General features: G+C 37.0%; 2 protein-coding genes across 3 annotated transcripts; one reads left to right on the forward strand and one right to left on the reverse strand.

Annotated features, from left to right (window-relative positions):
* The first annotated feature begins 34 nt into the window (after nt 1-34).
* On the forward strand, nt 35-6,618 carry prpf4 (PRP4 pre-mRNA processing factor 4 homolog (yeast)). Of its 2 annotated transcripts, XM_059549854.1 has the most exons (14): nt 35-149; nt 554-724; nt 1,504-1,690; nt 2,005-2,092; nt 2,198-2,277; nt 2,387-2,480; nt 2,570-2,664; nt 3,335-3,393; nt 3,503-3,626; nt 3,708-3,797; nt 3,928-4,050; nt 5,477-5,584; nt 5,689-5,807; nt 6,143-6,618. In XM_059549854.1, exons 2-14 carry the CDS (start codon nt 562-564, stop codon nt 6,334-6,336), a joined length of 1,524 nt encoding a protein of 507 aa, XP_059405837.1. In that variant the 5' UTR covers nt 35-149; nt 554-561; the 3' UTR covers nt 6,337-6,618. The 2 variants fall into 2 exon arrangements, with proteins under 2 accessions (XP_059405837.1, XP_059405836.1); XM_059549853.1 differs by lacking the exon at nt 35-149 and having other exon boundaries at nt 475-724.
* On the reverse strand, nt 6,380-9,705 carry rnf224 (ring finger protein 224). Its single transcript, XM_059549855.1, has 3 exons — nt 9,298-9,705; nt 8,276-8,486; nt 6,380-6,976 (listed from the first exon to the last, which is right to left on the reverse strand). The coding sequence occupies exons 1-3, from the start codon at nt 9,375-9,377 to the stop codon at nt 6,695-6,697; spliced, it is 573 nt and encodes a 190-aa protein (XP_059405838.1). The 5' UTR covers nt 9,378-9,705; the 3' UTR covers nt 6,380-6,694.
* Between the last annotated feature and the right edge of the window lie 4,304 nt (nt 9,706-14,009).

Consider the following 14,009-nt stretch of genomic DNA (forward strand, 5'->3'; position numbering starts at 1 on the left):
AGAGTAAAACTGGCGGATATGACGACATACTGTGCGCCGGGTATCCTGAGTCGTGTGGTTGCATTTGCAGAGAATACACATTAGATTTCATATAAACAACCTTTTTTCTTTTAAAGCAAGTTATTTGTGCGTGTGTGAAAGTATAAAGGGTAAGTGAAGAGTTAGTTGAGCTGGTTGAGTTTGTAGCTTCTCTCAGATAAAATCTGTTTCTGAGCACCCTGCAAAAATACTGTTATAACGATACAGTAATACATCATGTGGTAGTAATAATACTGGATGATTGCTGTATTCATATAGAATGGTATTTACGTGGTGCTTCAGTGTAGTTGATAGAATATAACTGTACGAGGCATTGTATTTTTGTTTGTTAAGGAGCACCATATGACACTGAATGGTGCCCAGTATGTCCTATCATTGTATATTATCAACAAAAGTAAAAGTGTGAATGGCTAATATGGTAGAACTGCCCATATATTATCTTTAAATAAGATACTCAGGTTTAAAATGATGCCTGTTTTTCGTATCAGATACTCTGTGGTTGTTGGACAAATAGTTGAAAAGATGTCGGATGAAGACGAAGCTCCAGTTGTGAAAAAGTCCAGGATCTTCTATGGAAGCCTTGAAGAAAAGGAGAAGGAGCGTCTCAGCCGGGAAGGAATATCTTCCGCTGCCAAAGATGCTGTTAAAGCTGCCATTGAGGCTGGACATATTAATATCTCCAGTGGTAAGTTTGATAATTCAAGATAGTGAATGTTATCATCAGAGCCCAATTACAAACCATTCAGTTCTTGAAATTTTGTCAAAGTGTTTTAATACTAAACCTACTGTATCTTATTTCATTGGAAGTTCTAAAGCCCCTAAATTAGCAAAATTATAAAAACTGTGCTGAAAATCCTGTTACACAGAATCTGCTTCATGCCTTCTGTTGTCTGCTTAATAGTTTATACTTTCAAGCACGTAAAAGATTATTATTATTATTTTTTTTTTAGAATTTTCCCCTCTTTAATAAATTAAAAAAGTAACTTTTATAATTTAAAATGAACACTTGCTGGACTGAAGAAATGTATTAGTTTTAAGAGAAATCATATTAAAATGTAAGAATCAATTACAGTAATTTATACTTTATCAAGTCTTACTCAAATTTGATACATTGGGCTTTTGAGGAACATTTATTTCTTAATTTCACAATTATTTTATTGCATTGAATTATATGAAAGCTAAAGGCCTTAAATCATAAAACCAAGCTCATCTTACTAAGACATAAGTGGGAGTCATAATGTGACTTTTTGTTTGCTCAGTTTGGGCCTATAAATAAAAAAAAGTCTTCCTAAAAAATTTACTACATGTTTTCATTGTATCATTTTATACAGGCCATAAAAGCCTGATGTATCAAACAGAATACATCTTTTCAAATGTCAGCTTTTACAGGGTTAATCTGGGACAGGAAATGATGTTTGTTTGCTCTTGAGCAGTATTATTTGTTTCTTGTTTCCCTCTCCTCAGGTGAGTCTATGGAGATGGAGGAGCGTGTGAGTGAGCGACAGGCTGAAGTGCTGGCGGAGTTTGAGCGAAGGAAGCGAGCAAGACAAATCACGGTCTCTACTGATGATGTAGAGGTCAAGGCCTGCCTCCGAGCTCTTGGCGAGCCAATCACGCTGTTTGGGGAGGGGCCTGCAGAGAGACGAGAGAGGTGGGTGGCCAGGTTTTAATGACTATTGGTAAGCTTTGCAGCATATTCTAGGCGAGAATATTTTTGTATAAACCCTGATACATTTTTTGCGGCATTATAAATATAACTCAGTTTTGATTAATTTAATTCCTCCTTGCTCAATAAAAGTATACATTTAAAAAGAATAACAAAAATAAAAGTACCAAACCATTGAAAGGTGGTGTACTTCTGCACTATTTGTGTTTGACATTACATAAACACCGTATCTCAAATGACAGAATAAAACTGAAAAATAGATTTCCAGTTTTAGTGGTTTCTGACTGTTTCCCTCACAGATTGAGGAACGTTCTTTCAGTAGTTGGTCCCGATGCCTTGAAGAAATCTAAGAAAGAGGATGAAAAAGCAAAACGGACTCCAGATGAGGTAAGAACACCTGTTGTGGTTTGTTGTATCCTTACAGTTACAGCAGACTGTGATAGATTTGAATGACTGATGGAAGGTGAATGTCTATGCATGTGTTCTGTGCAGTATCAGCAGACATGGTACCATGAAGGACCTTCATCTCTAAAAGAGGCGCGTATTTGGTTAGCCAAGTATTCCCTACTCAGGTAAACAGAGGACAGATATAATTTTCTTGTGTCTAACAATCTAAATATAAAAAGCATCAAAATGTATGTATTGTATATTTTAGATCTGTATTTTTGTTTGGCTCTCCAGAGCAGTGGAAAGGTTAGATGCTGCGAGGGCACAAAAAGAGATTCCAGAGTCGACGAGAACAGTTAAACAGCAAGAGCTTCACAAGACCCTGCGGGTATGCCCAGAAAAGACACAGGCTTATGATGTGTTGTCCTTTTCTTTCACTTTTAATGCTGTAAGTAATTATTATTGTGGTTTATTTAGAACGTGAATAACTTCTGCAGCCAAATTGGTGATGACCGTCCAATATCTCACTGCCAGTTTAGCCCCAACTCTGAATTGCTTGTGACCGCATCATGGTATGTTTTTAATATTTAATTATGTGTTGTTGTTATTATATACGTCATTCACCAAAACATTTGTTTTAAGAAGGTTATTAATATATGCTTTGGATACCAGTGGGAAACATCAAATTTTTGATTTCCAAGTATTGTAACAATCCAGTGAGATTTCTGTATGAACAATGAGTCCTACAACAGAAGGCACGGCCCACACTTTATAATTGAGACAGCTTTAATTAAATGACACAACGAGACAGATCAGAAACACATAGAAGAACTGTGGCTACTTCTCCAAGATGCTTAGAACAATCTAACTTTACCTAGGTACTTCCTGCAAAGTGAGGATGCTTTCAGAAGTAATGCTTGGAGCAGTTTATGCTTATCAGGAAACCTACATTAATTAATAAAATAAATATTTGGAGTGGCCATTTTGCCTGTAAAATAGAAGTGATTTTCCTGATACACTTTAACAGGTTTTTTTATTATTGTTGTTTGAAGGCTAGTTGTTGGGCGTAATGTCTGTTGTAGGACTTGTTAATCAAAAAAAAAACTTTTGGATTAATAAATTGTTTACAAAACAATTTTAAATAATATTTTAAAATATATGTTTGAGCATAAATTAAGAAGCATGTTCTTTGCCATGCAGATAGCCTTAGATGCTGACATGGTAATTACTGCTTTGTTGTAGGAGTGGCTTGTGTAAATTGTGGAAAGTCCCAGATTGTACACTTATCCGCACATTAAGAGGTAAATGTAACAAATATGTTCTGTAATGTTTATTCTTGAAGTTGTGTTTTTTTACATTCCTGTTTACTTTTACCACTGGATTCATTGAAGGTGAACTCTTCTTTCTCAGGTCACAATACCAATGTGGGAGCGATTAGCTTTCACCCTCAAGCCACACTCACACTCGAGGAGGCTGATGTCAATATGGCCTCCTGTGCTGCGGATGGATCTGTTAAACTGTGGAGTTTAGACAGGTGTACATTATTAGTATTCATTAAAAAATCGGTCTCCGTTTCTAAAGTAAAACATTAACATTTACCTGTTCTTATCTGTAGTGATGAGCCTGTAGCAGACATTGAGGGGCACTCTATGAGGGTGGCTCGGGTGGCCTGGCATCCTTCTGGGCGGTTCCTGGGAACGACTTGGTATGAATGTTTGTTTTTCTGTTTTCTGTATTTTTTAGAAGTAAATGCAAAACAATGGTATACATTTTGGTGTTGGGATAAAACATTTCTGTCATATATTTAAAATAATTGTTTTTTATTTGCTCTTTAGCTATGATAACTCATGGCGACTTTGGGATCTTGAAGTCCAAGAAGAAATTCTGCATCAGGAGGGTCATAGTAAAGGTGTCCATGACCTGCACTTCCACCCAGATGGCTCTCTGGCCGGAACTGGGTAAGGTCTTTGCACTGAACCCAGAGGCACTCCACTGTTTTTGTAAAAGAATAAGCACTACACAGTATCTATACAGTTACTTTGATGCTCTTAGGAGTCCCAGTATGTTTAGTGTAAGACCAGCCAAATAAAAAATTATCTTTAATCCATCATATATGGTTCCTAATCTAAACCCTGATTCCTCTGATTGCAGCATTGGTCCTGCTATATTCGTATTACCAGAGAACCACTTTTCCTCTTTTTTTTTATTAATTCAGTCTGCTTTTGATTGGTTGAATTTAGGGCTGTGTGATGTGACTATTTTTTTATTGTGGATGATAAAAATGTCTCCATGAACTGCTTTTGAAGAAATTTCGTAGTATTGTGCTGTAGCGCACATTCTATCAGCTGCAGTTCTGGTGCCTCCGTCATATACTGTACAATGCCACATGCATTCACAGCTGTGTTAACTCGACGGTAAAGTTACTCTCATTATTTCTGTGTGCTTTTAAATGTTTCATTCATGCACAGGTCTGATCTGTGCTTTTTTTGAGTGCTGCATACACCCAAAGCACGCTCGCGTGCTAAAGCCTGTCAAACAGCGCCTGATTATTGAACTGAGTTATCTTTTGCGCTAATACTGTGAAAATACACAAGGTTTACACGTAGACTCAAGTTGGTTATGTCTAAAATGAAAGTAGACAGTTGAGAGAAAAACGTATGCATGCCTTTGTATTAGATGGGTGCATTTCTTAAAGGGACAGTAGGCCTATTAAACATGCAGCCTACTGTCATTACTTTCAAGTGATAGATCACCCTAAAATTTCATTTCTGTCATTATTTACACATTGTCACGTTGTCCCAAATCTGTATTAATTTCTTTCTTGTGCAGAACATAAAAGAAGATATTTTGTAGAATGTGGGTAACCAAACAGCTACTGGTCCACATTGAATTTGATAGTAGCAAAAATACTCTGGAAGTCACTGTGGACCAGCAACTATTTGGTTTTCCACATTCCTCAAAATAGCATTTATGTTAAGAAGAAAGAAACTCATTCAGGTTTAAAACCACTTTTGAGTGAGTAAATGGTGGTATAAAAATAAAACACTATGACAGAATTCACAGACCGCCGACAATTTTTATTTTTGGGTGAACTATTCCTTTAACATTAGTAAAACAACAAAACTTTTTTTAACATTTGAAAGGCTTCGTCTTTATAATAGGGAAATTAGTTTGGCTGTAATGCTCAGACATCTTGCAAAATAATAAAACCAACATGTGACAAAAAATTGTGATAAAATCGTGATATGATATTTTTTCCATATCCCCACCCCTAGTTGATTTATATTTTTTATGTAATTTATATTTGAATTATATTGTATTTTTGAAAAGACTTATATTTGGCTTCTTAATCCTTCATTTGTTGTGTTAATGTTATTCATACAGTGGTTTGGATGCATTTGCTCGTGTCTGGGACCTGCGGACTGGTCGTTGTATCATGTTTCTGGAAGGTCACCACCAAGAGATTTATAGCATCAATTTCTCACCAAACGGGTAAGTAAAAGAAAGAGCATGTGAATATTTAAATGATTTGGTAAGGCTATTTACTGGTATTTGAGCTTTATTTGATAATTAACCCCTAAATCTTCCTTGTACAGCTTTCACGTAGCAACGGGAAGTGGAGATAACACCTGTAAAGTGTGGGACCTTCGTCGTAGAAGGTGCATGTACACAATTCCTGCTCATGAGAACCTTGTGTCTTCAGTCAAGTTCCAACGTAAGTAGTTAAGAGTCAAGTCAAGAGGACATTTATTATCAGTCATTGAGAGATTATTCATTCAAACATAAAAATACTCATCCTTTACTCGCCCCTCTTCTCAGCAACCTCAGAGAGTTCCAGAAATCAAAAAGCACTGTGGACTTTCAGCAAAATATGCGTGTTCCACAAAAGAAAAAGTCACACAGTTTTGTATGAACAAATATTTTATAGGATTTTCATAGGTCAATAGGTCTACTGACTGTCAAAGTCAACGAGTCATTCAGCTCAACTGAACTTGCAGATTTGTGTAACATTTTTGCAGTGTCAGTATTAACAGAGTCAATTTCTTTTAGCTAACGATGGACATTTTCTGCTGACTGGTGCATATGACAACACAGCCAAAGTGTGGACCCATCCTGGCTGGTCACCTCTGAAGACTCTGGCGGGTCATGAAGGGAAGGTCATGGGGCTTGACCTTTCACCCAATGGACAGCTCATTGCCACCTGCTCTTATGACCGAACCTTCAAACTCTGGATGGCGGAATGAGATTCTGTTTGTCTCGATGCGGTTTCATTTTTTTTTTTTGCTCTTTCCAAAGAGCTGGAAAACAACAAAGTTCAATTAAAACAGAAATACAATCAGATGTTCCCCACAGTTTGAATTGTTGTAACAAGCAACACTTATTTCTAGTGGACTGTGAAATCCAATCTGTGCATTGTCTTGAATTGTCTCTCATGTCCATGTATCCTTTTCCATTTTGAGTTTTGCAGAATTTGACTACTGATTCACTGGGTATCCTTATAAAATGTATTTTATTGTCCCAGGCAATTCTGTAATGGAAGCTGTGATTTTCAGACAGTGGGATATCCACTGTCAAATGTTTTTGTATGTAATGTACGTGAATCTAGCACCACCAGCAGCAGAGCAGACAGTGTTTGCAACAAGGGCTTCTGTGGAAGCGATGATCTGCCACTGCCACATTGGCCCACGCTGAGGGGGGTTGATCTGTGATTGGCTGCTTTATAAAGGAGGGCTTGGTCTCCAGTGGTGCTTTCTGGCTGTAGGTTCGCTGGTTCTCCACTTCAGCTTTAACACCCAGAAAAGCTGCCAGGTCTAGGTCTAGACCAGTGGCGCCCCCGCGAGGTAGAGGAGTGTTCTGCCGGCACTGAGGACAGGGGATCCACATCTAGGGGAAAAGAGAGTCAGCTACAAACAGGGTGTGTGTGTGTGTGTGTGTGTGTGTGTGTGTGTGTGTGTGTGCGCGCGCGTGTGAAACATCTACTATGAAAATTAAATATATACAGCTTTATACAATACAGTTCTGAAAAGATAATGTTGACATTTTCATCTTAATTTAGTTTAGCAACAACAGTTTCATTGTTGCAATACAAATTAAGTTTAATTATACAGGATTTCGCTTGATTAATCAATAAATTAAATGTCTTATAATTCAAGCCAAGACACTACTTGTGAAATCGGTAAAGATGACTGATTATGTCACGTAAGTCAGTGTTGTATTACAAGTTGTATAATGATGTAATGTTTAAATATGCAAATGAGGTATTGCCTAATTAAGTTATTTGCATATATTTCCAGAACAGAAATCCGAAAATTGGATAAAGCCAGGCTTACAATTCTTTATCACTCCATAAATCAGAAACATTTTGTCAGAAGCCATAAACAAACACAATTTAATGTTCATAGGAAGAAAGCGTTTAATATAGGCTATATCAGATCAGGCGAATTATATATAAACAAACCCTCTTTTTTTCTGCAAAAATAGCGGTGCTCTTCCTCCCAATGTGCATACTATCCACTCTATCTGCCCTAAATAGTATTGGAAAATTAGTATTGGATGGATAGGATGCGCACTGGGCAAGGTTTTAAAACATGTTCATTAGTTCAGACAGGTAGTCCCGCCTCCAATCTCATGTCATTGGTTGATGACAAAAAAAATCTACGCAAAATCTATTATGGAAGATGACAGCTTTTTGCAAAAATGCCCCCAAAATTAGTCATTTATTTAGGTAATGTCCTAAAATGTATTTATTGTAACAATAAGAAACCAGGAGTTCTGTTAATGTAGCAGACACTGTTGCGATGTTAAAAATCTAATATTTTTTGTTAATTAATATAATTGCTCATTATTATATTCATAAAGTTAAATTGGAAGAAAAGGTGCTGATTTTGAAGAAAAAACATTCGTTAGAAAAAAAAATGATTTGGAAGCGATATCTGAAAGTAAAAACTTGTTTAATCTCTTAAGGAAGTCAGGCAGCAATTTAACTTTTTAAGTTAAAATAGGTGAAATTTATTTTTTTATTAGGGTTAGGGTTAATGATTTAGCTTGTTAACGCTAGATCATTAGCAGTTTTCCACATGCAAATCACAAACTGGGTGAACAATTTGTTTTGCACTTTAAAATAAACAGGTCAGGCAGAAATAGTGTCATTAGTGATATTTGTGATGGTAGCTGGAAGCCCACCTGGTCATTGATGAGGGTGTCCAGCCGCTTAAGACAGGCCTGGCAGAACGTGTGACCACAGTAGAGTTTGCGGGGGAGTCTCTCTCCCAGATTATACACACTGTAGCAGATGATGCAGTCCAGTTTACGGCTGTCCCTGGATTTTTGTGCTCCAGCCTCCACGTCTTCTTCCACAGGAGCCTCAGACACAGGCCCATCCTCATCTGAGACCCTACAGAATGAGCTCAATATGATACAAACATCTGCCTGTGTTTGCCTGAGATGTTCAGTGCTGACTTTCTAATGGTTGATTATTTGTGGCCAACATTACTGGCTTAAAATCTTCAGTACGGGGCCAGCAATAAAAATGTATTTGAATGATTAAACTTATATAATGTTCCTGAAAATATCAAAGCAGCGGGTTAAAATTGAAAAAATACCACAAAATTAAAAACTAATCATTTACATTTCCCCCACAATATTTTACTCTTCCAGATACACTAGGTCAGCCGTTAAAGAGTGTGTAAGGCGAGTCGCATGTATCTGTTTACTATTATTGGCTGGCAGCAATGAAATTTGTATACACAAGATGTAATAGTAAAAGATCTGTATACTGTGGGTTATCAACCTCTAACAGTGTTATTTTTATTCCAAACAAACAAACACAAAACATAACCATAACCCATACAATGTGCTCAATCAACTTATATGAAAAGATGGAAAAAGTTTTATTTGCATGATTTGTCAAAGACATTTCATTCTTTATAGCGAGAGCAGGAACCATGTTTATTTAATAGAAATCATCATTGCAAATATAATAAAAAGATATTAAAATTGAATTTAAAAAAACATGCACAATCTTAAGAAGAAATAAATACAATTCCTTTCAAATGAATGTAAAAAAGACATTTTTTACTCATTTGTTTCTGATTTGTATTTGTTTTTCATTTGAAATAAGAAAATTTTCAATGACATCTTATTTTAATATCACATAAGCAAGTTACTATAACTTCAAAAATGAATTTTCCATGCGGAGGGTCTACCTGTCCACTTCATCCTTGTGTCTGTTCTGTGTGCCGTCGGTCTCTTGAGGTTCTGTCGTTCCGCTTGCCATTCCATCCATGTTTAATGTACCAAAAGTCCAACTTCTGTCAACATTTTACAGCCGACTCTGTCTTGGTTTCTCCATGCATCACATCCTCTGTTAGATAGTTTAACACTTGAGTGCACCCTCTGTTGCTTTCCCTGAAGTTGTCCTTGCAGTTCCCAGTAGCACGATCTCCGTTTTTGTTGCCGTTTGCTCTCTCTCTATCTTTCTCAACCAACCACAACTGCCTCTCTGAAATGGAGGGCAAACAATGGTGTGCTTTCCCAGAGCCTTTAATATTTAAGCACCTCCTGTCACTGTGGACTTGTGCTGTTACACACACACAATTGCAAGTCCTCCATTTAAAAAAAAAAGAAAAACCATTGGTGCTTGTGGGAGGAGAGATGCATGTTGTTTTGCAGGTGTTTTAATATTTAGTCCCGACACATGTATGCATCTTGATATAAACTGCTTTATTTTCTCTTATTAATTATGTAATGATTTTATGCATATATTAAGGTAAAATTTCTGAGAATGTCCAAGAGTGAAGGAAAGGCCCACAGACACAATGGCTTCTGAGAAGATTTGGGTTTAGTTTTGTGGAAAAACATGAAATTAAAGACATCAGACATGTTTAGGGTGCAAGAAAGTAGAATGGAAGGAGGGCGTATCGCTTTACAGTCACAAAACAGGCCTGAAATTCAAGCCTAGTCACCCACAGACAACGTTTCCCTGCCAAATTAGTTCTGAGGTGGGCAGATCGATACTAATATCGATAATATCGATACCAACGTTGGTATCGGTATTGATCGATACCAACGTGAAAATATCGATACTTAAGTTTCAGTTTCTCTCGTTTTGCGACCTGGCCGTGCTTGTCAAAATGCTGCTGCTGTCACAGAGCAGAGCAAGCTCTCTCAAGACTGCTGCTCGTGCTCGACACTGCTCTCCTCCCCCTCTCCTGTGTTGTACCGTCACGTGACTCACCACTAGCACTACCACCTGCAGTCAGGCGCGCGCTCCGCTCAGCCGCGCATTTCTAACAGCAGTCAGTCAGAGGCGGAGAATGGCAGCAGAGAAAGAGGAGCGTTGTATGGCTGTATTTTAAGGCCGAAAATGAGACAACAGGGACTTGTACCATTTTTAGAAAGTCTTTAAAATACAGTGGCAATACAACTAATTTGTACAAACATATGAAAAGTCACGGACCAGTAAATGCAGAGCTGAAGAAACGGAGAGAGGAGGAGAAAAATCCCCCTACCCCACCCCCTGGCCCCGACAGACCCGCGACTCAGATGCAGAAGTCACTGCCAGAGGCATTTCAGTTTGGCAGAGACTATCCAGGTAGATAAGAGTGATGAAAGACATATTTTAGTCATCTTCAGCATTAGTTAATAATAATTAATAACTGGTAATTTGTTACTTTAGTCAACTTAAGAATTATGCTAAGACCTAGAAGTAATACATTAATTCCATTGAAGCGTGTTATTTAAATGAATACATTTACTGGAACTGAAACAAATATACTGAATATAATGTAGGTCATATTTGATATTTGAATATAATTACCCTTTTTGTGTTAGCTGTGAAAGGGATACTAGTTTCTATATTTAAACTACACGTAGATGTGCACCAGACTTAATTATTTTTATTATTTATTATTTTATCAATAGCTGATTCCTCCAAGAGCAGTGGATATTACAAAGCGCCTATCAGAAATGATTGTGAAGGACCTGCAGCCTCTTTCCATAGTGGAAGATGTCGGCTTCAGGAATTTTGTAAAGAGGAGAAACGTTATTTTGTTCTCATTATATCATATTACAAGGAGAATTTGTTTTACATTTTTTATATTTATTGTGAAGTAAAACTTTGTGACTTTGTTTATTTAAGAAAAAAATCCTGAAAAGAAGTGCACTAAAGAGGAGAAACATTTTTTGTTAACATGCTACTTGAAAAGAGAATTTGTTTTTACATTTTTTATATTTGTGAAGTAATCATTTTGTAACTTTGTTTATTTAAATAAAACGGAAGTAGCCTAACCAAAAGTTGTTTCTGAACAAAAGCTTTTGTAGTACTGATTAATAACCCAAAATGCAAATCACAAAAACAAATGAAAAGTCATGAAAATTCATTTAGATTTAGGTTGAAGACGCATCCACCTTAATTATTAAAAAGTATCGGTATTGGTATCGGTATCGGCGATACTGGCCCTTTATTTACTTGGTATCGGATCGATACCAAATCTAGCGGTATCGCACACCTCTATCGCACACCTCTAGTTCTGAGACCTTCATCTCCCACATAGCGCAGCTACAGGATGTTCGTATTGGGAGATTTCTATTATTATTGACCAGGAGAAAGTGAAGTTGAGGGGGTACAACTAAATTAGAGTCACGTTAGATTTAATGAGGGTAACTGAGATCATAATACCCATTTCCCTAGATGCTGGGGGACTTTAGGGCGGTTTGAGAGATGCGATGAATCACTCCAGATCTTGAGGAAAATGACACAACAGCTGAGAATTGGCACAAAAACACACAGTCCTGACTCTTGTGACATCAAAGGCAGCAGACTGGGAAAAACATTACAGAAAATCAGAGAATCCTGAAAGCATGCATCACTTTTTTACAAACATATAAAGCAGCACAACCATTTAATAAGAAATATTTCTCGCACAGTGAATCAGTATAGAATGATTTCTGAAGGGTCATGTGACACTGAAGACTGAAGTAATGATGCTTTGCCATCACAGGAGAAGATTTTAAAATATATTCAAATTAAAAACAAATTTCACAATATTACTTTCTTTTACTGTGTTTTTGATCAAATAAATGGTGAACATAAGAAACTTCTTTCTAAAACTTCAAAAAAAATTCTGAATTTGGCACAAAAATGTTGTCGGCTATTCAGGGCTACTTCTGAATGTTTGGAAAGATTTGTTTTTGGCAGCAGAATGCTAGGTTATTACATACCAGCAGAGGTTTGGGCAATACAATATTCAAGCTGTACTTAAATACACAACCTAACAACAGGTAAGACAACGTTACTTATTTTGGGCCGAGGCCTAGTAGTCCCCTAGTAGTCCCCCAAAAATTTACATTTACATTTAGTCAATTAGCAGACACTTTTATCCAAAGTGACTTACAAATGAGGACAATAGAAGCAATCAAAACCCACAAGAGAGCAATAGTATCTAAACTCAACTCAAAAACAAATAGATATAATACAAAAAGAATAGACAATGCTAGTGTTAGAGGGGACATTTAAAAAGAAAAAAAAAATTGTTATCATCAAAACTCACCATCATGTCGTTCCAATCCGGTATGACTTCTTAATGTGAAAAATATAAAAACAGATTTTTAAGAATGCTGGGAAGAAAACATTAAAGCCCTCTGGCTTCACACAAACAGACACTTGGATAAATGATTACAGGGAACACATTTGTCTGTCAGCCGCGACACAGTGCGATTATGATTTGAAAGAAAACAGTGTATCCTTGTGGCTGACACAGAAAAGCGTAAGCTGCTTGTGTTCAGCTCATATTCTCCAAAATGGCACTACGGTGGTGCAGATAGACACAGAGGAGAGGAATTGTTGAATAAAGTCGTTATTTTTGTTTTATTCACATAAAAAAAGTATTCTCGTTGCTTCATAACATTAAGGTTGAACCACTGCTGGCAGATGGACTATTCTGACGATGGTTTTCATATTTTTCTGGACCTTGACAGTGTAATTTACTTGGCAGTCTATGGGACAGTCACAAGCCTCCTGGTTTTCATCCAAAATATCTTAAATTGTGTTCTGAAGATGAACTAAGCTTTTACGGATTTGGAAAGACATGGGGGTAATTGATTAATGACAAAATTTTAATTTTGATGGAGTATCCCTTTAGGAGTCAAAAAGGGTTGAAAGCGCATATCTTACAGTGATGTACTGCATCCTACACTTTACACCAGCAGATGACAGCACAGAGCAAATCTTCTTGTATTAAGTACACTTGAGCATCATAGCTGTCAACTGTAACTCACTAAACATTTATGATTTCTTTTGCTTTGCCATCTCTAAATGGTGAAGGTATATTATTAAGCAGTCACATTAGAGAAGGATGGGACGGAGTATTTCCTCCAGAATAGCAGTTTTGGTTGCTGCAGCATATTTGTAAGTCTCTGATTTCACATGTTGGCAATGTGGACGAAGAAATCCAAGTTTACAATGTCCTTCTGCTGGCACAATGAGGGCAATCAGACGTCATTGGTCCTATCAATCCTTTGTTTAGTGTGTGCATGTATCTGTGTGTTTGGTGTAGTTTGTCTTTGCATGGGAACTCACCTTTGTGGACACCACACAGATCTCAACTTTCCCATGAACTCGTGATCATTATCTCGCGTGTAGGGTTGTGTTGAGGTAAGAAATTATGACATATGCAAATCCCATGAGATTGTAAACACAGTAAAAGGTGAGGACCTGATCTCTTTAGTTTATTTGGACTATAGTGGTTCTGCTGTTTTAGACTCTGCCTTGACCATCTACCCTAAATATGATGAGACAAAGCAATTACTGAATCGCCACCTAGTCCTCAGAGGCCTTTGGCTACCCTATATTAACAATATCTCTTAAACATTTTAATAGAGTTCATAAAGCTATTTTCCTGTAGATAAATACACATGA

This window comes from Carassius carassius, chromosome 5 (assembly GCF_963082965.1).
Source record: "Carassius carassius chromosome 5, fCarCar2.1, whole genome shotgun sequence".
Lineage (NCBI taxonomy): Eukaryota > Metazoa > Chordata > Actinopteri > Cypriniformes > Cyprinidae > Carassius > Carassius carassius.

Excerpts from the sequence above, each read along its gene's own strand:
- prpf4 (XM_059549853.1), top strand. The coding sequence starts at position 505 with ATGATGCCTGTTTTTCGTATCAGATACTCTGTGGTTGTTGGACAAATA. Across the intron at positions 725-1,503 it reads ACATATTAATATCTCCAGTG|GTGAGTCTATGGAGATGGAG; the intron begins GTAAGTTTGATA and ends CCCTCTCCTCAG. Across the intron at positions 2,278-2,386 it reads GCCAAGTATTCCCTACTCAG|AGCAGTGGAAAGGTTAGATG; the intron begins GTAAACAGAGGA and ends TTGGCTCTCCAG.
- rnf224 (XM_059549855.1), bottom strand. The coding sequence starts at position 9,377 with ATGGATGGAATGGCAAGCGGAACGACAGAACCTCAAGAGACCGACGGC. Across the intron at positions 8,487-9,297 it reads CACAAGGATGAAGTGGACAG|GGTCTCAGATGAGGATGGGC; the intron begins GTAGACCCTCCG and ends CTCATTCTGTAG. Across the intron at positions 6,977-8,275 it reads ACACCCTCATCAATGACCAG|ATGTGGATCCCCTGTCCTCA; the intron begins GTGGGCTTCCAG and ends CTTTTCCCCTAG.